At 48.5% G+C, this 24511-nt stretch overlaps 1 protein-coding gene across 3 annotated transcripts in view; it reads right to left on the bottom strand.

The window, feature by feature from the left end:
* Positions 1-4395: 4395 nt before the first annotated feature.
* Positions 4396-24511, bottom strand: part of Pecam1 (platelet and endothelial cell adhesion molecule 1) — a 54331-nt gene continuing 34215 nt past the window's right edge. The window contains exons 12-16 of one of the 3 annotated variants that reach the window (XM_038325768.1): positions 24199-24249; positions 22595-22657; positions 16347-16403; positions 11808-11830; positions 4396-5429 (exon numbers count right to left, since the gene is read on the bottom strand). In XM_038325768.1, coding sequence (XP_038181696.1) covers positions 5400-5429; positions 11808-11830; positions 16347-16403; positions 22595-22657; positions 24199-24249 — 224 coding nt within the window. In that variant the 3' untranslated portion in view covers positions 4396-5399. The remainder of the gene's footprint in view (positions 5430-11807; positions 11831-16346; positions 16404-22594; positions 22658-24198; positions 24250-24511) is intronic. The other 2 variants (XM_038325769.1, XM_038325770.1) reach the window with 2 other exon arrangements.

Raw genomic sequence — 24511 nt, 5'->3', positions numbered from 1 at the left:
CTCAGTAGTCCCAATTATCTATCTTTCCTATTATCTATCTATCTATCTATCTATCTATCATCTATCTATCTATCTATCATCTATCTATCTATCTATCATCTATCATCTATCTATCATCTATCTATCTATCATCTATCTATCTATCTGTTTATTAATATACTGGTAGCTCAAGCCAACCTCAAGCTCATCATTCCCCTGTCCCAGCTTCCCAGTACTGAAATTCCAGTTGCCACCATGCTTGGGTTTCTCCAGTCAGCCTCTTTTGACAAAGAATACCTGCTTGGTCCTTCTGGCCTTTTCTGCGACGGCATCTGTATTAATTACTTGTCAATTACTGTGGCAAGATAGCTGACAAAGGCACCCCACGGTAGGCTTTGCTTTGACCCACAGTGTGAGCGGTGGGACAAGAGGCAGCTGCTCAGTCCCGCTTGAAGTCAAGACGCAGAGGAGATGCATGCATGCAGTACTCAGCTCCCCTTCTTTCCTTTTTCCTTTCTATTAATTAAGGTTTTGTTTTTCTTATGTGTGGGGAGGGGGTGACTATGTGGAGGTCAGAGGATGATTGGGAGGAAGTGGTTTCTCCTTCCATCTTGTAAGTCCCAGGATCAAACAGGTCGTCAGCCTTGGCAGCAAGTGCTTTCATCTGTTGAACCAGCTCACCAGCCCCTCACCTTCTTTTTATTCAATCCAAGACCACAACCCATGGAGTCAAGGTGAGTCTTCCTCAGTTAAACCTTTCTTTCTTTTCTTTTTTTTTTTTTTTTTTTGGTTTTTGGTTTTTCGAGACAGGGTTTCTCTGTGGCTTTGGAGCCTGTCCTGAAACTAGCTCTTGTAGACCAGACTGGTCTCGAACTCACAGAGATCCGCCTGCCTCTGCCTCCCGAGTGCTGGGTGCGCCACCACCGCCCGGCTTAAAATTAGCAACTTCGTTCTTTTCTTTTTTTTTTTTTTTTGGTTTTTCGAGACAGGGTTTCTCTGCAGCTTTTTTAGAGCCTATCCTGGAGCTAGCTCTTGTAGACCAGGCTGGCCTCGAACTCACAGAGATCCGCCTGCCTCTGCCTCCCGAGTGCTGGGATTAAAGGCGTGTGCCACCGCCGCCCTCAGTTAAACCTTTCTGAGAACAGCTTCACAGACCCACTCAGGGTTCCATGGCAATAGACAGGGTTTCTCTGTGTAACAACCCTGGCTGTGCTGAAGCTAGCACTGTGGATCGGACTGGCCTCGAACTCACAGAGATCTGCCTGCCTCTGCCTTTCAAGTGCTAGGGTTAAAGGCATGTGCCATCATCGCCAGGCCATTCTGTCCAGTTGAGTAACCTTTACAGGGCTGAGGATGCCTGGCAGTTGGTAGAGTGCTTGCCTAGCCTGCAGGAGGCCCTGGGTTAGACCCCCAGCACTAAGCAAATTGTAATTCCAGGGCTTAAAAGGTGGTGATGGGGGCAGGGGAGGATAAGGACTTCAAGGTCATCCTCATTTACTTATAGGATTCAAGGCAAACCTGGGCTACATGAGATTCCTTTTTAGAAATCCCATTTTTGAAAAGTCCAAGACAATCATGCTAAATAGGATTCTCACATTCTTTAACTACAGTCCCCAAATTCGTCAGGATAGCGTCCTAGGAAGGTAAATGTTATTAACATACTCTGCCACCAGGTGGCGATGTCGCCATCCGTGATCCTCAAAGGACTTTGGCAAAGAGCTGTTTAAACCAGCAACCCTGTTGTGTGCGGGTCACACGTGGCTCAAGAGACACTGAAAGCTTTTGTGTGTTTGTAAAGACGTGCAGTGTCCTTTCCAGAAGGGCGTCTCACGAATCCCCCAGGTATGGTAGACACAGAGTGGGTCTTGGGATTCTACATTTCCAATGCTGTCGGGTGGGTGAGGGTTTGAAGAAGGCGTTTGAAAACAAGGGTCTGTGTACAACTGCAGAACTTCTCATCTATAGCTCGTCTGCCACTCCATCCCTTCGGCCTCCTTGTTCCTGTACCATGGGCGTCTCTCCTAGCTGTCCACCCTGCATCAATCACTAGGAGCTTGTTGAGTTTGATCCTTGGGACCCACATGGTAGAAAGAAAACTCCTGAATGCTGTCCTCTGGTTCCAGCTAGGCACTATGGTGTGTGTGCATAAACAAACACACACACACACAAAAATAAATAAAAAGAACCTGCCCTTTTTGTCAACTTTTTTTTTTTTTAAGATTTATTTATCACACATACAGTATTCTGCATGCGGGCATGCTTGCACGCCAGAAGAGGACATAAGATCCCATTATAGATGGTTGTGAGCCACCATGTGGTTGGCTGGGAATTGAACTCAAGACCTCTGGAAGTACAAGCAGTGCTCTTAACTCCTGAGCCATCTCTCCAGCCCCATCAACTTTTCTTCTAAAACTAACCTTACCAGAGAAGCTACCAGCAAAACAAACTCATCTTGGCGCAGGGCACACACTGTTGCGGCTTTGATTTTGAAATGAGGCTCTAGTTTAGTCCAGGCTAGCCATATAGCCCAAGTTGACCTTGAACTTCTGACCTCTTGCCTCTACTTTCCCAGTACTAGGAGTACAGGTGTCTGTTATCGCACTGGGTGTCTCAGGTTCACCCCTATTGCTCTGAGAAAATCCTCTGATGTGGGGGCGTGCCTAGAGAGATGGCTCAGCAGTCAAGAGCACCTGTTCTTGCAGAAGACCTGGGTTCAATTCCCAGCACCCACGTGGCAGCTCGTAACCACCAATAATTCCAGTTCCAGGGGATCTAATGCCCTCTTCTGACCTCCTAGGGTCAGGCATACACATGGTGCACATAAACACATACATGCAGGCTGAGCACTTTTATACATAAAATAAACCAATCTTTAATTTTTAAAAAATACCCAACAAAAAGCAACACGTGGGATAAAGAGATTTATCTCATCTCACCGCTGCAGGCTACAGTTCATCTCGGCCAGAAGTCACACTGGCGAGAGCTCGAAGCAGCTCACCACATCCGTGGATGCATGCCTCTCTGGTGCCCAGCTGGCTTTCTCTGCCTTTCTCTAGTCCAGGGGTGCAAACCTGGGCATGGTGTTGCCTCCTTTCAGGCAAGGTCTTTCCACACTAATGAAGGCGACCATGAGAATTCCCCACAGACATGCTCACAGACCAGTGTGATCTAGATAATTCCTGGTGGAGACTCTCTTCCCAGGTTGTCAAGTTGACAATCAGAAGAAACCTTCACACCTGGTTTTGTGCAGTGGGGTGAGTGGGAGGGGGAGAACTGAACCCAGCGCTTCCAAATGTCTGTAAAGTTGTTTTCTGGGTAGATTTGATCCTTGGTGGATCATTTTTCCAAGTATTTACTGTGTTCTTTAGAAAAAAAAATACCCTAGTTGCTGCCTGTTTACCTCCTGATCTAGTGCACGCCAGGCAAGCATACTTCCAGCTGAGCCACATTCCCAGCCCGGGACACACACTTCCAGTCAGTACATGGTGGCATGGCAGAGTCTCTAGAGATGGCATCCAGTTCTGGCTCACTTCCTTTTCCTGGGACCCCGTAGAGTTCCTGAGAGTGGGGGAGAGTTTTCCTCATGTTGCGAATTCTGGTCCCAACAACACAGGAGGGAGTGTTGGCATACCAGAAACTAATGGAAGAGTTGCTGGCACACCACCAGATAGCCTATGCCAAGACAGTCCAGGAAAACCACACCCAGGCCGGGATGAAGTCAGGCTGCAGTGAAGGACTTTTTCCTAAAAACCAGTAAACACTTGGAGAAAAGTATTCTGTGAAGGGTGAAGGATGCAGAGAACGACCTCACAGAAAACAGTCCATGTGTCGACGTTTGAAATAAATAATGGAGAGTGCAAAACTCATCAGTGCCTATAGCTGTGTACACCCGAGCTCTGTTCTATTTAGCGCGGAGAAGAGAAAGTGAGAATTGAGGGGAAGGGGAAAGGGAAAGGAAGAAGCAGAAAAAGAATGAAAGATGGTCCAGCCCTTTGGAGGGAGAGGCAAGAAGAGCCAGAGTTTGAGGCCAGCCTGGGCTACATAATAAATTTCAAGTCCAGCCTAGCCTAGACTAATGAACTACACTCAGTGAGACCCCCATCTCAAAATAAAATAAAACAAGATAAAGTAAAATAAAAAAGAAACAAAAACAGGGACGAAATGAAAATCGAGAAAGCATGATGGAGGCAGGGAAGGCGGGGAAGCCGGGAAAGTGCTCGCCTTGCGAACATGAGGACCCCCAGAACAGAGCAAAGAACCCAGCTACCCCTGGCCATTGGTCTGTGTGAGGCTCCACCCATGGAACAGACAGAACACCTTGGCTCTCTGACACCAGAGGCAGCAGAAAGTCCCTTAGGGCTATGGCTATTCTACTGGCTTGTGGCCTGTCTCAGAAGATGACACCTCACAGGTGACTGAAGAGTGAAAACCAATTTTATTTTAATACAACACCCCTCAGGGGGCCTGCAGCTGGGTGGCTGAGGCAAACAGGGAAGATAATGTTAGGTATGGGTGTTCCATGGCAAAACGGAGGCAGCTCCCACTCCCCCACTTACCCCACCCTCGGAAACAGCCTGGGACCTCGGGAGACCGTTTCTTTAACATGGAATAAATAAAAATTAGTGAGAAAAGTACACATTTCCGTTTACTATTGAAAAAAAATATACCATTAACTGTAGCCAACTGTTTCTCCTCCTTAGGCCTTCGGCATGAGAGGGGAAAAGAAAGACCTGGAAAGCAGCAGCTTAAGGGTGTCTGTGCTCGCTCCAGGCTAGTCTGCATTGCCTGCCTGAGGCTTGTCTTCAGGGTTCCATCCACAGGCATTGCTCCCAGTCAGCTGTGCCCCCCACTCCCCTTGGAGAATGAACCCACCATACAGGGGACGAGGCGACGCTCTCTGAGCAGCATTGTATATCTCCAAAAAACAAGATCAGCCCAGAAGGAAAAAAAGAAAGACAAAGAAAACAAAACAAAACAAATCTACCCCCGAGTCCAGACCATTCGCTAAAAGTAACTGACTACAGGACAAAAACAGGCTTCTGTGCACGTGAGAACAGGTGTGCACATGAGAACAGGCACATGAGAAAGCGCTTGGTCTCTCTGAGACACAGTATTTGAGCTTCAAAATATTTCAGCGGTTTGTTCGCCCAACCTCCTCTCCCTCTCCCAAATCGCAAGGATGCTCTAGTTTGGAAGGACAGTCGGGCTGGCCACTAAACTGCGCCTCTGCTTCTCTTTATACCCGACATTAACAAGGCAGGAGGATTTAAGAATGGGTGGCTTGGCCTCAAGAATCACTATTTTCAGTGGGGGCAGGGCCGGCTCGTAAGTACGTGCACAGGATTCCTGGAGCACGGAAATCGGCTGCTCTTCTCGGGTTGTGGACGTCCTCCCAGGCATGTGCACCTGTCATGGGTGTCTTAAGTTCCATCAAGGGAGTCTTTCGTTCTCTGCAGGACAGAAGACAGGACAAGTTAGGTCACACCCTCAGGACTAGCGAGAGGTGTAAATTGGAGCAGAACAGCTTAAAGGAATTGGAATGTGGATCCTTGGGTATAGTACTTGCCTAGCATGCAAGAGGATCTGGGCACCAGCACCACATACGGTACATCTCTGTAATGCCAGCCCCAGGAGGTGGAGGCAGGAGGATCTCAAGTTCAAAGCCCAGTTCTAGGTTAGCCTGGGATACATGAGATCTTGACTCAAACAAGCAAAACCACTGGAAGCTGTGCCACCATCCTCTGGGAACCCAACTTCTAGGGCAGCGGCTGTCCTAACCCATCTTCTGTTCCCTCTGTGCCTGTTCTGTAGGAGCTGTCTCCACCCCTGCATTCTGTCCAGCGTGGTGTCCTACGGGCGCTGCACAGGGATGAACCGTCAAGTACAAGATACCTCACATCTGGCTCTAGCTAGGACCTCAGGGCCTCTAGCTAACACAGATTCCCTCTCCAGTCTGCCTTTGGTTTTTGTTTGTTTGTTTGGTTGGTTGGTTTTGGTTTTGTTTTTAAGACAGAAATTCACTCTATAGCCTGGGCCAGCCTGAGGCTCTCAGTGATTCTCTGGCCTGAGCCTTCCCAGGGCTGGGATTGTAGGTGTGAGTCACCAGGCCATTTAAGGTCCTTTAGATCAGCCTTTTAATTAAAAAACTTGGCTAAGAGCCGGGTGCTGGTGGTGCACGCCTTTAATCCCAGCACTTGAGAGGTAGAGGTAGGCGATCTCTGTGAGTTCAAAGCCAGCCTAGTCTACAAGAGCTGGTTCCAGGAAAGGCACTATAGTACTGAGAAACCCTGTCTTGAAAAACCAAAACAACAACAAGAACAAAAACAAAAACTTGGCTAGGTGTGGTGAAGCCCAGCACTCTTCAGCTGGTAGAGGCAGATGGATCTTTGTGAGTTCAAGGCCATCCCAGTCTACACAGCTGTAACTCCAGCTCGGAGGGAGCAAAACGCTAAGATTTTCTGGCTTCCAGCCTAATGAAAAATATGCTCACCTCAGGGTCAGGGGGAGACCCTGCTTCAAAGGACTAAGCAGGTGGTGGTAAGTAACACTTAATACCCTCTTAGCCTGCACACACACACACACACACACACACACACAGTCCTCACGCACAAATCCTTAAAAAAGAAAGTTCTAGAAGGCTGCTGAAGTGGTTCAGTGGGTTGTGGTGTGTACTGCCAAGGCTCATAAACTGAGCTCGATCCCAAGACCCAGAGGGTTGAAGGAGAGCACCAGCTCCCAGCAGTTGTCCTTTGGCTCTTATATGCCTGAGTATATTCACAAACACATAAGAAGAATTTAAGGAAAAAATTTTGGAGATGAGTTGTGACAATCACACAACAATACAAATGCACCGCAGGCAACTGAATTCCCTTTTGTTTCTGTAAGTGCAGGGGAAGGACCTCACACTGCTAGGCGTGGGCTCCATCACTGAGCCACACCCCAGTTCTTGACCGATATACTTTACAATAAAACAGCGATTAATTTTAGGTTGTGTTATGCTTTTACTATACTTAAAAAAATTTAAGGGGAACAAAAAAGCCAGGCATAGTGACAAATGCTCTCAGTCCAGCACTCAGGAATGTAAAGATCCCAAGAGCATCCTCAGCTGTACAGACAGCTCCCAGCGAACCTGGGCTGTTTTACACGACAGCCTGTCTCAGAACAACAACAAACAGAGCTCGGAATGGCAGCTTGAGTCACCCACTCACCTCCTGGTACCCAGAGCCTTATCTGACCCAGCAATGCTCTCTATGCTGAAGTGGACGACTCTGCCCCAAGGACTTCATATTCTATCGGTGATTTTGTTTGTATTTGTTTGTGTGTGTGTGGATAATGTGTGCATATTCAGTTGTGTCAATATTGACATGTGTGTGTGTGCTCTGGAGATCAGAGGATAGTCTTGTCTCTTACTGTTCACTGTTGCTAACTGGCCCAAGAGCTTCTGGGGGTTCCTCACTTCCCATCTCCACAAAGGAATGCTGGGATTACAGATGCCTGGCTTTTAGATGGATTGTGGGAATCTGAATTTAGGAGCCACCTCACCATGACCCTTTACCAATTCCTGATCAGCAGCACTGCTATGAAGTGGTCTGGAGGCAGCCAGGGCACCATGTACTACTGAGCAGAGAGGAGATTGCAGAAGTGGCATGAGCTGACTTGAAAGATTTTGTAAACTTGCTGGGCCAAAGGGCTGGGCCATGCTGGGAGATGTGGGAGCAGAGAGTCCTTGAGGATGGAGAGCCCGAGAGAGCAGGAAGTATCGGGGTCCCCTGTTCTGAACCCTCTGTGGACACAGGACACCATGCTGTAAGCAGTACTCATAAAAGTGGGAGCAAAAGAGGATGGAACACCTGCCTGACATCTTGGGACCCAGTAACCAGACTGCCTGGCTTCCTGCGGGAAGCTGAGAGAGTCCCCATTTTGTTTTGCTGGGTCTGGGGCTTCTAGAACAGGATGCAGACCTGAGAGCCCAACTAGGAGGCCAAGACTCTAGCTCTTCCTTCACCAGGATAGAACTGCACACGTGGGCCAAGAAAGCTGTGTGACCCCAGAGGGCTGGAGGCTTGCCAGCGCTGGCAGCTGCCGTCTGCCATTTCCTCCACTCTCCCAGAGAAGGGAGACGTGATCCTCGTGTTCAGGCTTCTGTAGGCCCCAGACCAAGTCTGTCCCCAGACGCCTCTGTTCTCCCTCTTTGGAGGCAAACAACACTCTGGATAATGTTGCCGGTGGACCAACTCCACAGACAGGAAGGGCTGGGCCATCAGCAGGGCCCCAGGAACTGTGAAGTAAAGGTTAACATACCCGCCTTGCTGTCAGCCACCCACACTTCAGCTGTGGAACTGCCCTGCTTTCTGCTCAGAATGTGGTGCCGAGAAACCCCCAAAGGCCTCTGATTCCACCTCCTCCCCCAGACCACTCATTTCTACTTCTAGAGAGCATCCAGGATGAGCCCTTCTGGTCTATCAGGACAGTGCCGAGTGCTCACTTAATCCCTGCAGTGTCCAGGTTGAGAAGTCACTCAATTTACAGATATGGAGATGGGGCTGGGCAGGATGGCGCAAGGGTGGATACTCACACGAGTTCTGTCCCACAGAGGGAGGAAATGGACTCTCAAATGTTATCCCGATTGCATCATGTGCACCTCTGTATTCACATACACACACACACACACACACACGCGCGCGCGCACATACACTCTCACATACACACTCACACATGCACACACACACACTCACACAAAATCGTTTTAACTGATGACTGATGAGTAAACAGAATCCTACCTACAGAAGACTAAGCATTTAATTAGGGCAACTCAAAAGTTTGAATGTGGGTCTCCTAGGCTTTGGTTAAACCCTAAACCTTGTAAATGTTTCCCCTGCATGTGTGGGTGGGGGCATCTCAGAGCCAAATAAAGAAACTCACAACCACACCCATGGTTGCCAGCACTTAAGGAAGGGACCTTTAAAGAAGAGAAGTGGTTTCCTGTGATGGCTTGGGGTTTGCAAAGTATCTAATTTAACCCCTAAGAAAATCCCAGGAGGCAGATGTTGTCGTTGATGTCACCATCCCTTTCATCACCATCATCATCACCAATATCATAACCATCGTTGTCATCACCACCACCATCACCACCACCACCATCATCACCACCATCATCACCACCACCATCATTATCACCATCATCACCACCATCATCACCACCACCATCACCACCACCATCATCATCATCACCACCATCATCATCACCATCACGATCACCACATCTGCTTTATAGGTAGGGGTGCTTAGTCTTGAGGAAGTCACCCACAAGCAAGCTACAGAACTGGAACCCCACTCTCCAGCACCTCAGCCCCACTTCTGGGCCCCCTGCTGGCCCTGGGGAGGAGGGAAGGGTGCCCTAACTAGCATTGTCTTGTTCCTGACCCCTGAGAGTCAGGGTTCTTTCTAAAATCTAGAGACCTTCACAGGTCCAGATTCGACTTCAAGTACAGGCTGTTCCACGTTATCTGTCTGCGTGGGCCACAAACACAATCTATAAACAAGGCAAAAATGGCAGAGGAAAAGTGAAGTCAGAATGTGCCATTAAAGCAAGTCAAACAATACCAAGTTAGTTGCTGGCTAATTGGCTGTCTCATTGTCCAGATATTTCCTCCAATATGTTTTCAGAAGCAAGGGCAGTTAAACAAGAGGGGAATGATCGCCAGGTTTGATTTCAGGAAGGAAGCCCCTCCCATTTCCCTGCTGGGCAATTCTGTTCATTTTCTTCTGGCTGCCCGTGGCTGCTTATTAGGGAAACTGCCTACTTCTTTCGTAAACAAAATCTATTTGCTTCAAGATTCAAAATTCATTTCTCAACGGCTGGGAACCCCTGAGTTCCCGCCAAACGACTTTATTATTTTGGGGGTAGGACTTGGCCCAAGCATTTGGAACACCCTGGGATCAGAGGAGACTTTGAGGGAAAGCCACGCCCCCACTGGTCTGGAGTTCAGAGCCTTTGTCCAGAGAGGCCCTTTTGGTGGAAGACAAAGTAATTGAGTTGGTTCCGCAGGGTCTGTCAAGCTGCTGCCCTGCCGTGGGTGGCCACAGATACATGCAGACAGCCAGATAACGGGTTTTTATTAGGGTCCCACACTGTTTATGGAACAAAGCTGTCATTCAACTCTTGTTGCATGAACCGTCATGCAACTTCTTTTATATTATTATTATTATTATCATCATTATTATTGTTTTTTGAGACAGGGTTTCTCTTTGTAGCTCTGGCTGTCCTGGAACTCACTCTGTAGACCAGACTGGCCTCGATCTCACAAAGACCTGCCTGTCTCTGCATCCTGAGTGCTGGGATTAAAGGTGTGTGCCACTGCTGTCCAGTGTCAGTCATTTATTGACACTGAAGGCAGAGCACAGGCCCAGTCCTTGGCTCTGTGTGATTCTGGGCAAACTTTTATCAAGCCAGGCCTCCGCTTCCTCATCTATAAAATACGCCCGTTTAGCCCTTCCAATGCAATAGTGCTTTCAGAAGCCTAGGTGGGTGCAGGATAGAAAAAGCCGTTCATTTCTTTCCTCTTTTCCTCAAACGGATACCTTTCCTCCATACAAAGAATACCAGCGCCTTCCTGTCTGTCACAAGTATAATGAGCTCTGTTTAACAAGAATTCAGACCCGCAAAACAAAGGAAGTCAGGGGCCCACTGTAGGCTGCAGAAGTCTTGCTGGAAGTTTCTCCCAGACCCAAAAGATCAATTCAGAGGCAAGTTCCTCCTATTTGAAGATAATAGCTCCTCCAGTAACCCCTGTACTGCTGGGTGCCCACAGAGGGACTGGGAACTGGAAGGCAGTGGTTTCTGCATGAATTGAATTTAAATGCCTCTCCCTCCCTGCTTCCTTTCTTGTTTGTTCCTCTGTGTCTATGTGTGTGCATGTTCCTATGTGAGTGCATGCATATGCACATGTGTGTTCTGTGTATGTAGAGGCCAGAGGTCAATCTCAGATGTCATTCCTTAAGCAGCGTTCATCTTTTCCTTTTCTTTCCTTCCTTCCCCTTCCCTTCCCTCCCCTCCCGTCCCTTCCCTTCCCTTCCTTTTCCTTCCTTTCTTTCCACAGGGTCTCTCACTGGCCTCAAACTCACCTAGACTGGCTGGTCAGAAAGCTCCAGGGATCCAGCTGCCTGTCTCTACCTCCCCAGGTCTGGCGTTACAGGTGTGAGCCCCTACACCTGAATTTTTCACTTTGCATTCTAGGATTAAACTCAGATTCTTGTGTAAACACTTTATTAACTGAGCTCTCTCCCCAGCCCCTCCTCTCTTCTCTCTCTCTCTTCTCTTCCTCCTCCTCCCTCTTTCATCAGGGACTTAATGTGTAGCCCAAACTGGCCTTGAACTCAAGCTCCTCTTTCAAGCTGGCGTCACTATGCCTGAGCCTGTCTTCTTGTGAAAAGAGCAGTAAGATACCCAGCCATGCCGGAGGATTCCCAGGATCGCTCTCCCTATATGGGCTGAGCCGTGATGGGGTAAACTGGGGCAGAGGTGCAACCGTGGAGCTGGTTTAGACCAGGGCTCCTGCTCTCAACCAGACCATGCTAGAACGATGTGGTGAGAGAATTAGTGGAAAGCGGACCCTGGGCAAGTTGGGAAATAGTTCAGTGTTCTGTAGAGCACTTTTGTAAACAACAACAACAAAGTCACTCTGCGGTCCAGGCTGTCCTGCAAAGTCACTCTGCAGTCTCTAATGGCCTGGAACTCCCACAACCAGTGTCTGTGTGCGATTCACGCACGAGCTACTAGCTGGCCCCACAGAGCATTTTAACATGATGTGTGTGAAGTGTGTACTTACAGAATATCTGCTTTCCACGCAATCTGCAAAACAAAGACAGCAGAGTGGTAAGTGTGCAGGACCCAGCGCAGCTTCACACCGGAGCGGCTGCTGGGGCTGCACAAGGCTATAGGAGAGGGGACACTCATGCAGAAGGGCTCTCAGTCCATTGCTGATGGTCTTTTGTCCCTAGACAAGCTCCTGGGGATGGTCTGGGCCATGTGACAGGCTTGCAGAGTCCCTGGAATCTTCTTTGCCTTTTTTGTTTGCTTGCTTTGCTATTTTGAAGCAGGGTCTCATGTAGCTCTGGCCTCTAACTCATTATGTAGTCCAGGATAACCTTGAGCTTTCTGCCTCCTCCCCCAGGACTGGGATTACTGGCATGAAGCAGTGAATCATCACACAGACCATGGGCCTGAGGGTGAAGTCCAGAGTCTACCAATTACCCAACTACACCTCCACCCTCCACATTTGACCTTTTTTTTTTTTTTTGGTTTTTTTGAGACAGGGTTTTTCTGTATAACAGTCCTGGCTGTCCTGGAACTCACTTTGTAGACCAGGCTGGCCTCAAACTCACAGAGAACCAGCTGTCTCTGCCTCCCAAGTGCTGGGATTAAAAGCATGCACCACCACTCCCAGCTTGACTTTTTTTTTTTTTTTTTTTTTTGGAAGACAGAATTCACTATATAACTCTGGCTGTCTTAAAACACTCTGTGTAGCCGGGCGGTGGTTGCGCACGCCTTTAATCCCAGCACTCGGGAGGCAGAGGCAGGCAGATCTCTGAGTTCGAGGCCAGCCTGGTCTACAAGAGCTAGTTCCAGGACAGGCTCTAGAAACTACAGGGAAACCCTGTCTCGAAAAAACAAACAAACAAAAAAAAAACCAAAACACTCTGTGTAGACCAGGCTATCCTTAAACTCATAGAAACCCACCTGCCTATGCCTCTGAAGTACTAGGAGTAAAGGTCTATAGCACTATGCCTGGCTTCTCATTTGACATTTTTTTGTAGTTATTATTTGTTTGTTTGCTGGTTGGTTGGTTTGTTGGTTTTTCAAGATAGGGTTTTTCTGTGTAGCCTAGAATTTGTTCTGTAGACCAGGCTGGCCTCAACTTCACAGAGATTCACCTGCCTCTTCCTCCCCAGTGCTGGGATTAAAGGTGCCACCCTTGGCTAATGTTATTTTTTAATTAGTACATAAAAATAGGAAATTAGAAAGTTGCAAATAAAAGTGATCTCTGCTCCCACCCTCCAGGCACTGTTGGCCACTCCCACTCTTCCTCCGCAGTGGACTGAGCAGAACACACTGGGGAGGGTCAGGGAAAGTTATGATGACAGGGCCTGTGACATTTCCTACCCTATCCTTTTATGCAGAATGTTTATGATTTATAGAACTTTCAAATACTCTCTCAATGCCAGGCAGTGGTGGCGCACACCTTTAATCCCAGCACTCGGGAGGCAAAGACAGGTGGATCTCGGTGAGTTCGAGGCCAGCCTGGTCTACAAGAGCTAGTTCCAGGACAGGCTCTAAAGCTACAGAGAAACCCTGTCTCGAAAAACCAAAAACCAACCAACCAACCAACAAACAACAAACAAATAAAAACCTACTCTCCTAAGTCTACCTGCCCTTGAACCCTGTCTTATAATATTTCACCGTTCCCCATGAGAGGGGACAGGAACATCTCTACCTAAGGAGCCCTCTTCTAGCCTAGCTAGGCCAAAGGTAGGTGACCTCTGGTAAACAGCCAGGTCAGCCCAGGTACCAGTCAGTCATCACGTCAGCCTCCACACATGGTGGGAGGCCGTGACAGCACCTCCCATCCTAAGGGCTACACAGCAGCAGAGCCCCACGCTCTGGCATCTCCTGCCCAACCCATGTTTTCTAAAATCAGACAAAAGCGTGAAATGCTAATCTCCATATCTGGGCTCAGTGGTTAAGAGCGCTGACTGCTCTTGCAGAGGACCCAGGTTTGGGTCTCAGCACCATCATGGAAGCTCACAACCACCTGTAACTCCAGTTCCCGGGGGTCTGACTCGGTCTTCTGGCCTCTGTGGGTGCCAGGGACCCACACCGTACACAGACGTATACGAAGGGTAAAGTACTCCATATACTTACAATTTTTTTAAAAATTTAGAGTGAAAAATAGCTTAAGTCTGCGTCTAAGCTAGTAGGAAAAGGTCTGGGAATGTGGCTCAGTGGCAGAGTGGGCGCTTAACAGACATAGGCCCTGGGTTTCTCCCCAGTACCACTCAATAAATAGATAGATAAGGAAATAAACGAGTCATAGTGGAGGATGAGCATTGTCAGCCCCATTCCTCTAAGAAAACTGAAGACTAAACACAAAATCAAAAAGAATGCAGATTACTAAGGATAGTTTCTTAGCTTGTCCTGGCAGCAGCCAGTACATAATCTCTCCTCTCCTTTGCCCCCCGCCCCCCATAGGTGCTTTTTGAGACAGGGTTTCACTGTGTAGTCTTGGCTGTCTTGGAACTCGATCTGTGTGATCTGTAGATCAGGCTGGCTTCAAACTCAAGAGATCCGCTGGCACGGCCTCCTGAGTGCTGAGACTAAAGGCTGGATTAACCCTTAAAGTGATCACACCCCCACAAGTCCAGATGGACAGGTCTAGAGGGGCCGAGGCTGAGGAAACAATCTCCATCTCCAAAAGGCAGGAACTTGAAACTATTTATTTTTATTGGTTTGGTTTAGTGGCCCTGATTGGCCTGGAACTTTTTTATACACCAGGCTGGACTTGAACTCACAGAGCTCTGCCTGCCTCTGCCTCCTGAGTGCTAAGATTAAAAGTGTGTATCATCTTATTTATTTATTCTTTTTACATTTATTTACTTAATTGGGGGGGTGAGGTGTACATGCCACAAGGCTCATTTGGAGGTCAGAGGACAACTTTCAGGACTCAGTTTCCTCTTCTTCATGTGAAGCACGGAGTTTGAACTCAGGTTGTGAGGTTTGGGGATAAGTGTCTTTTACCCATGAAGCCATCTTACCAGTGCAACTCGAGACTTTTGGAATGCTATGATTAGAAGAGAGCTGAAAATTGTTGGCTCAGTCCCCTTATCTGACAGATAAAAAAGCTGAGTTTGGCTAACTGACAGGGTAGAACGGTAATGACCAAGGGCTGGTGCAGGCAGCCGGGTGGGGGTGGGGTTATTGGTTAAAGTACGGGGGAAAAACAAAAAGATTCTGAAGATGCCTGGTGGGAACCATGGCTGCCTAACAGCGTGAAAAGACTTAAGGACACAAAATCAGCCACCTAGATATTTGAAAATAGTTAAAATACTAAGTTTTCTGTACATTTTTACAATAAAAGGAAAGAGGGTAAACTTAGAGTCCAAAGCCAAGATTGCAGACACCATGTGCCTCCCATGGCCCACAAACTCCCTCCTGCCTCTTGGTGATGCCCCTTTTCCCCAGTCTTTCCATGGGCCCCTTCCCTGGGCTGCTCCTTGGAGGCAGTCCTGCCCATGCCCTTCTTCTTATCTAGGGGAGTGGCCTTCCTTTGAATTTCTCAGGGGAAAAGGGTTTTAAGAGCCAAAACTACGCCCTATGAGCCATTTCCCAAAACAGTCACTGGTTGGAAGACAGCAAGGAATGTGTGAGGGGGGTGTCTGCTAAGACCCAGCCCTATACCAGCCAGCTACTGGCTGCCCACATCCCATTTTCCTTCCATGTCACCCTCTGTGGACACACAGTGTTTCTGGATTTCTCTCTCAGCAACCCTGGCTAATCACTCCAGGATGCTTGGGGAAGAAGAGAAACCCAAGGAGCAAGATCTGTGTGGCACAATAACAACACCCACAGACTGGCACTTGAAGTCCCCAGCCAGCCTCCATCTGTGTGCTGGAAACCAAAGCCCATCTTCTGCAGGAGCAACCAGTGTTCTTAACCGCTGAGTGGTCTCTCCAGTCCCTACTCTTTCCTCTCTCTCTTGTTCCTTTTCCCTCCCTTCATCTTTTAAAGACTTCTTTCATTTAGTCCTGACTATTCTAGAACCTGATATGTAGGCAATAGTGACCTAAATTTTTGATATTCCAGCCTCTCCTTCCGGTGTGCTGGAATTACAGGCATGCAGCACCATGCTCAACATCTTGTCGTTTCTTTACATGTTAATTGTTCTTTATTAAGCAGTTGCATAAATCCCTACCCTCTCATCTCCTTTTTGAGTCATTCCTTGCTGAGGTTTCTTCTGCATGTTAATGAACCCAGTTTGTTTATCACTTGTTGGTCTGTCTTGTCTTATTTTCAAGACCTCAGGCAGAAACCCAGACGAATAAAGGGCAAAACTATTATTCTTCCAGCCCCTTCCCCACCAACCAAAGACAAAGCCACTAGGAAAGGAATCTAGAGGCACGTTTTTTCGGTGACCTTGGGCAAATGTCATGACTGTCCGTACCTTTGTCTTCTTAAAGGTAGTAGGAGGGAAAGAGTTAAGCCCTAAGAGTTGATGACCTTCTGGGCTTTATTCCCCTGGCCACTCTCAAGGCCCCATCAATGATTCTAGCGTGAACCCTCCCACCCCAAAAATCAGGGGCCCCTTACTCACTAGGGTCGACCTTCCGGATCTCACTGTACACTGTCTCTGTGGCTCTCGTTCCCAGAGCTGGAAAAGGGACCAGTCACAGGTCAGTAGCTACCTCTGGGACCCAGGCCAGCCCACTGCTGTACCCACCCGTCACCCAACAGGGCCCCTGCCCAGAGGTGTCACAAAACATGCCATTCTCCAACTTCAGAATATCCCCACCTAATCTTCCGTGAGACTGAAAGTAGGGTCAACAGGTCATAAATCTCCGCGTTAGACCCTTTCAGAACAGAAGACAAGGCTACCTCTTTGTTTCATATTGAAATACATTCACAGGATGTGTAGACACAGGCAAGGGTTGTGTACACTCACAGGTGGCTCAGCGTGTATGGGGCCCTGGGTTTAAGCTCCAGCACAAACAAAGAAACAACAAACGAATACCACAGGGCTTGGGGGATGGCTCAGTGGGTAAGAATACTTGCTGTACAAGAAAAAAAAAAAAATCTGAGTTCGAATCTCCAGCACTCCATAAAAATCTGGGGCATAGTTATAGGTACCTGTAACCTTAGCAATTTTAAGGGCAGACGTAAGAGAATTGCTGGGACTTGCTGGATGCCAGCCTAGATCCAGGGTCAGTGGGAGATCCTGTCTCAAAAGAATAAGGTGGTGGCAAGTGACAGACATCTGATGTCCCTCCTTGGCCTCTGCATGTGCTCAGGGACGTGTGTAGCCCCTCCCCCCCAAGCTAAAACAAATACTGTGGTAGCATCTGAAGATGCTGTCTATGAGAGGGATGGCCAGGTCTTCTGCCCTATCCTAACATGGAGGCAGGACAAGAAAAGGATGAAGGGGGAGCAGGGAGGGCTGGGCAGCCAATTTGGGTGGGGGTAGTCTGGACATCTTGGGAACTCCACTGTCCTCAAGCATGCCTGGGTGGCCAGAAGACCTCTCTGGTCTTCTTGGGGATGCTCTAATACTCTCTGGACCTCCGCTGCTTCAGTCTGTGCCTAACTCAGACCAGTCAGGGCACCAGGGGTGGCTTCCACTCCTAGGTGGAGCTGCACCCACGGTCTATGGTTGCCCCTGGTTTTGCCCAGCTTGGTGTGGTGGTGGTAGTTATAGGGGGAGGGAGAGGCAGGGTGTAGCTGCTCACTATCCTTCCTCCTCCTCTGTCCCTGTGGCAGCAGCTGCCTGCTAATGACTAACCCAGGCCAGCAGGCTGTTTGTCTCTGCTGTCAGAGGCGTTTCCTGATGGGACTCTATTCTGGTTTCTGTTTTTCTCCGTGTTAACAGAGAAAGAGGAGATGGCTTCTACGTCATGGGGTTTTCCCAGCAATTAGCCTCCAGCAAACAGACAGCAAACTGGGATTTAATGAGTTCCTTCCCACCCTCCTCCAATCCCATCCCACTTGGTTAGCTGCCAGCCAGGGTTAGAGCTGGCCACGGTCCTAACCTCCTCCAACTGTGAAGGATGGGCGATCTTGAGAACCGGGCCGCAGGGTCTCACTGAGTCATCATTGGCCTTGAAATCACAAAACCCTTTCTTCACCGAGTAACGCCCTTGTCCCTGCTAGAGAGGGGACCAGGGGCCAGCACCAGGGGTTCAGACTTGAGTTCCTCACCACCCCTGTGCAACAAGGAGGCTGGGACAAATAAATACAACATGTGTCCCCCCAAAGTTGGTTCCCCCTTCCCACCTGAATGACCTTTATTCTAGAATTTCCCCAGAACCCTAACTGAGCACACAGCAACTTGTGCAAGCTGAGAAATGTGACCGACAGCTCTGCTGCAAAGGACAGCTGCAGAGCCTGGGATGGGAAGCCGGAGGCAATTGTCCCCGTCCCACCCTATTCTAGGAACTGCCACACTTCCTCCATTTAATCCCTCCACATCCTCAAGAAAGCAAAGAACACCAGATACAAGGACACATTTCCAACGAAGGGAAATTGAGTCTTTCCCAAGGGGATTGGCGCTTCCTTCTCTTTCCAACCCTCTCAATCCCCCCCCCCCCGTTAAAACCCAAACTCCCCAGGTACCAGGTACAGCCTTCAGAATTCTACCTGCCCAGACCCAGGACCTCTGTGGGAGAACTGAAGAAGCCTGGTGCTGGAGCACAGGGTGATGGGGACTTTGGGATCTTCTGCACAGACAGAAAGCAGGGGGTTGGCCCCCCATGCCCTCTGCGACACTCCTCCCCATCCCCTGGGGTACTCAGGAAGTATGGAGGTCAGGAAGAGAAAGAAAGGCTCTGTGGGCCATCCTGCCCTCGTGCTAGCCTTCCCCTCACCTACAATCCTGACTTCTGCTCTTAAGAAGGAAAAAGCTGCTACTTGTGTTGCCAAGCCCAGGATACATGATGACTGGAGGATACTCCAAGTCCAGGCTGGACCAGCGACAGCAGGGACTGAGCACTCCAGTTTCAGCTATCACAGTCTACACAGACTCCCCAGATTTAACCTAGGCAAACTAGAGCTTATCCTCAAACACCGCAGTCATCCAATCCACACGATTACTCCAGCAAGGAATATGGGCGTCCTGGCTGCTCTGTGCTGGGTAAAGGGCTGCGATCGGTCTCAAAAACACACGTAGACTCCATCCATTGCCTTCCCCCAGCCCCACCTCATCTCTTGCACGACGATAGCACACGTATCTCTACTACTTCCATTCTTGTTCTTCTTTAAACCTTTTCCTGCTGTCCTGAGTTTGTTTTAATAAACTAAGTATCTACGGTGTGTATGTATGTGTGTGCATGTCTGTGTGTGTGGGTACACGTGTTGGGGCAATTGTGTGTGTACCTATGGAGAGCTGAAGTTGACCCTGGGAATCTTCCTCAATAGTCCTCTGTATCTTCATGGACTTCTGTGTGTATCTCCGAGTCTGTGTGTGTTTCTTGTGCTTTTCTTTGGTTTCTGTTTGTTTGTTTTGTCCTATTCTGGTTTGTTTGTGTTACTGTATTGTACTGCATTTACCTTTTTTTTTTCCTTTTTGGTTTTTCGATACTAGGTTTCTCAGTACTTTGGAGCCTGTCCTAGAACTAGCTCTTGTAGACCAGGCTGGCCTCAAACTCACAGAGACCTGCTAGCCTCTGGCTCCCGAGTGCTGGGGTTAAAGATGGATGCCACCACCATCCAGGTACTTTTTTTTTTTTCAAAGATGACTGTTTGTTTTCTAATGAGAGGGAAAAAAGGGTGTGAATTTGGGTGGGTGGGAAGGTTGGGGAGCATCTTTGAAGAGTGTGGGGAGGAGGAATAACCTTGATTAGAATATAGTATATGAAAAAAATCTATTTTTAATTAAAAAAATGGTTCTTTACCATACTCATTGAAGCCAGATGCTGACACAGCTGGTCTGGCTAGCCAGCATGCTCTGGGAAGCCCCTGAGGAATCCTGGGATCACAGGAGGGCTACCACGCCAACTCAGTGATTATGTGGGCTCTCAAGACCCAAACACTGGAAAGGTAAGGGTTTTCTCCCCATCCCCTAAGGATATTTATTTACTTAGACCAGCTATTTCCCAGCCTAAAGCCTTCCGAAACTTTTCCTCAGCCTTTTAGAGTTGGACTCTGACACCCTTGGCCTGTGTTCCTGCCACCACCCTGTCCTCCTGATTCCATCCCATCCTTTTTTATCGCTGCAGACACATGAGCTTCCTGGATAGTTTTCTTTTTTCCCCCGAGACAGGGTTTCTCTGTGTAGCCCTGACTGTCCTGGAACTCACTCTGTAGACCAGGCTGGCCTCGAACTCACAGAGCTCCACCTGCCTCTGTCTCCAAAGGAGGGAGCCACCATCACCCAGGCTTTCAGATGCTTTTAAGACAGGGCCTCATGTAGCCTGGGCTGGCCTTGAATGCATGATCCTCTAGTGTCACACACCCAAGTTTTGGGATTATGTGTGGGTATGTACCACCACAGCCAGCTCCCCTTTCAGACCAAAATAAATGAGCTAGCTCTGACCACCAAAACTGCCTTTCCTATGCCCTGGGTCTTTCTAAACCCACCCTTCCTTACAACCTCTAGCCTTGCTTAAACTATGACTCTCAAAGAGACCCTCTTGCATGACCCAGAAAAGGCCGGGGAGACGTCTGTCCGCTTTTACATCTCCCGTACTCCACTCTACCCATTCCCAGCACTTCTGATCACCTGACATTATCTACTCTTTAGTATTCCCTGCTCCCACTCGGCTCTGCTTCCTCCAGGGAGGGACCACCCCATTCCTTTGTGTCTTGCACAGTGACTGCTACCTTCTATTGGTTACCAAAATGAGTGAAAACACTTCACTCTAAAAAAGACGAGAACCTCAGGCCTTCCACATTCCCCACCCCTCAGGTCCAGTCAGGACATGGATGCCACAGGTCCCATAAAGCTAAGATCTCCGGTGTACACCTTTGGGTACCAGAGACCATGGGAAAGAGGCCAATGGTACAACACAGGGCAGTGTAACACAGGACACGCCCCCTGACGGGAAAGTTCACACAACACACACCTACTAACGTGCTACCTAGAACCATGCCCAGCAACTGTAGGAGGGAAAATTCCAGAACTCCTCCTAAATCATTGAGCAAGAGGGAGCCTCAGGACGCCATCACTAAGTGACTCCAGCTAATGATTGGCAGGCTCAGTCTGGAAAACAGCCCAGTTCTGCTTGGCTGAGAACCCGGCACACAGCCTTAGCCTCAATGCAAAGGGAGACAGATGGCAACAGTCCAGGGAACGTCCCCCAAGGGCCGGAAGGCTTGGAATGGCCAGTTCCTTTGAAGCATGCAGGAGTCCGAGGGTGGGCTAAGGTGGAGGAAGATTGGGAGATGCATTTTCTGAGGCCCCAAACTGCTGAGATCCATGTTCCGGTGTTTGCTGTGACCCACCTACTGTACGTCCGTCTCCCATTGCTGAATCAGAGATGGGACTTACGGGCAGTTTGCCCTTGAGTGAACCATACACCCAACAAAAAAGCTGAGGCACAGACCCGATGCCATGCTGAGAGAGGGGCTCATGAGTCCCTCTGAAAAGGAAAGTCCTCTAGGACGGGTAATCTTCAAGCTAATTTGAATGGATTTAGACTCGCCACGGAAACTTGGCATGACTGTGGCGGAGTTTCTACATTAGGTTAATTGAGGTGGCACTATGTTAGGGGCAGGGGTCCCAGACTGCATAAAAGGACAAAGCTACCTGACACCCATGCTCATTCCTTTGCTCTCCTGGGACTCAGTGTGAAAACCTGCCTTAGGCCCTTCCAGCATGCCCTCCCCATGTGAAGAATGGCATCTCCTCCAATGGTAAGGCAAGATAAACCCTTTCTTTCTTAAAGGTCTTGTTAGGTGTTTGGTCACAACAACAAAGTAAGTCACATATATGCCCTCCCTATTTTATTTTATTATTATGTGGGGGTGGGGGAGTTGGAATTTGGGAGGTGCTGTGTGCAAATCTGAGAGAGGAGCCTACAGAGACTAGCAGAGAGTCCTGGATCCCCTGGAGCTGGAGTTACAGGTGGTTGTGAGTCACCAGATATGAGTGCTGGAAACCAAACTCAGGTCTTCTAGGAGAATAATATGTGCTCTTAGCCAGCAAGCCATTCCTCCAGGCCTGCATTCCCTATCTGAGACATGCAATTGATTGACACACCCTTTGGTCCACAAGGCAACTGTTCTAGGAAAACAGTGCATCTAGGCAGAGGCTGACTTCCCTGTGAGGGGGAGGGGGGCTCCCCCAAAAAACTCTTCCAGAGAAAGAAGGTGCTTAACTAACTCTTAGTGCCTGCCCGGCACCCTGTGAGTGCCCAGGGCCAGTTCAAACTTAGCTGCTATAGCAGTCTGAATGTAATTGGCCCGCATAAGCCCATAGAGGGTGACATTATTAGGAGGTGTGGCCTTGCTGGAGGAAGTGTGTTACTGTGGAAGTGAGCTTTGAAGTTTCCTATGCTCAAGCTATGCCCAGTGTCTTAGTTCACTTCCTGTTGCCTGTGGATCAAGATGTAGGACTCTCAGCTCCTTCTCTAGCATCATGTCTGCCTGCATGTTGCCATGCTTCCGACCATAATGACAATGGACTAAATCTCTGATCTGTAAGCCAGCCCAATTAAATGTTTTCTTTTATAAGAGATGCCAGGGTCAGGGTATCTCTTCACAGTAATAGAAACCCTAACTAAGACAGGGGCACCTAGTAGGTCTGTAGACACCTCCCTTCTGACAGTTCTGACTGCACAGCACTCCCGTGTGGTTTCTACATCCAAACCCAGAGCCTAATGTGGGCTTGACTCAACTGGTGAGTATGCTTACCTTGGTGAGGCTCAGGGGGGGATACTTCCACTTCCGTGTACTCCACATCCAAGTTCTGAGAGTCTGTTCAAAGGAACCACAACACCATGAGTGTAGGCTGCATCTCCTCTAGAGAATTAAACCACACTAGGAGCCTTCCTTCCAGATAGCCCTACACTGGTCTAGGCAGTAGATGCCACAGCCTCTCTGACTCTTAGCACCTGAGTGTCGATGGAACCTCTGCCAAGGTTTCAATAGTATGGGAAGACATCCACCAGGTTAACAGGCCTGGAAAACAGCCCAGGACAGACTCACAGGTAACTCCCACCAGTCTGAAAGACATGGGAAAAGATTTGCATGTTGTGGGAGCATCTGAGCGTTCTAAGATTAAGCAAGCATTCTAGGTAATGAAACCTCCAGGCTCCGTGGGGAGAAATGGCCAGGAAATGACTTTGTTGTTAACTCAAGCTATTGCTGCTGCTGTGGTTTGTGTCTAATACCCAAGGAGACCAGAAGATGGTGTCAGGTGCTCCAGGACTAGGGGTACTGTATGTGAGCTGAAGCTGGGTCCTTTGACAGGGCAGTCAGTGCTTTTAACCTCTCGTTGTCTCTCCAGCCCCTGTTGCTGTTTTTTGAGACAGGGTCAGGTGTATCCCAGAGCAGCCTAGAACTTGCTAGATAGTCAGGATTAGCCTTGAATATCTGTCTTCCTGCTTCAGTCTCCTGAGCGCTGGGATCAAAGGCATAAGTCATGCCTGGCCTTGTTTTGGTTTTGTGGTCCCACAGAATGGGGGACTCTTGCTAGCAGCTAGAAGAGGTTGAGTAGCCAAAGAGACTCCACAGAAGCAGGTCGGGAGTTTCAGTTCTTGTGAGAGCAGCATGGAAGAGAAAACACCTTTAAGAAAATGATTTAAGGGGCTGGAGAGATGGCTCAGAGGTTAGGATCACTGCCTGCTCTTCCAAAGGTACTGAGTTCAATTCCCAGCAACCACATGGTGGCTCACAACCATCTGTAATGGCATCTGGTGCCCTCTTCTGGCCTGCAGGCATACACACAGACAGAATATTGTATACATAATAAATAAATAAATAAATATTTAAAGAAAAGAAAGAAAATTATTTAAGCCAACTAAGCTTGAGGCAGAAGCAAACTGTTGATGTCTGAAAAAAAATCTTAAAGAACTCTACCTCAGTCACCCAAGAGAAACTTCCTCCTACATGTGCCAGGAAGTTGTTGCTATTGGGTTTTTGTTTTTTAAGATAAAAAGCTCATTTCCACTTGGATCAGGAGGCATTACCATTCAGACCACCGGCTAGCCTCCTCAGAGGAAACACTATACTTTACCATACATGGTCTATACTTTACCACACATGGGTCCTCTAGGAGCGGTGAGAAATTACCCAGTTACCTCAGAGTTTAAATTGTCTTTTCCTGTGGGTATGTTATTTATTTTTAAGGACAGGTTCTTACTACTCACTATATAACCCTGGCTGGCTTTGAATCCACAGATATCCACCCGCCTCTGTCTCCGGAGGGCTGGGATTAAAGGTGTGCACCACCACACACAGCTGTTTGTGACTATTTTCTAATGTGAAAGTTTCTAATGAAGCGTTTAAATAATTACCTTTATTTTGATTGACGGGTTTTACTGCATCGTTTCCAACATCGTCATAACCTGGTAGAAAACAACACTCACAGTGAGGGGCAGTGGAAATTAGTTTGCTGTAACCACGGGCGCACGTGCGTGCGTGTGTGTGTCTGTGTGCGTGCGTGTGTGCGTGCGTGTCTGTTTGTGTGTGTGCATGCACCTTTGTGCTCTTCCTGTGTGTGGAGGCTGGAAGTTGACATCTTCCACTGTTCCTCGCCACCTTTTTTGGTGTGGGGAGGGAGAGGGATTTCAAGACAGGGTTGCTCTGTGTAACCCTGGTTGTCCTGGA

Source organism: Arvicola amphibius, chromosome 4 (assembly GCF_903992535.2).
Source record: "Arvicola amphibius chromosome 4, mArvAmp1.2, whole genome shotgun sequence".
Taxonomy (NCBI): Eukaryota; Metazoa; Chordata; class Mammalia; order Rodentia; family Cricetidae; genus Arvicola; species Arvicola amphibius.
This window is presented reverse-complemented; position numbering and strand designations above follow the sequence as displayed.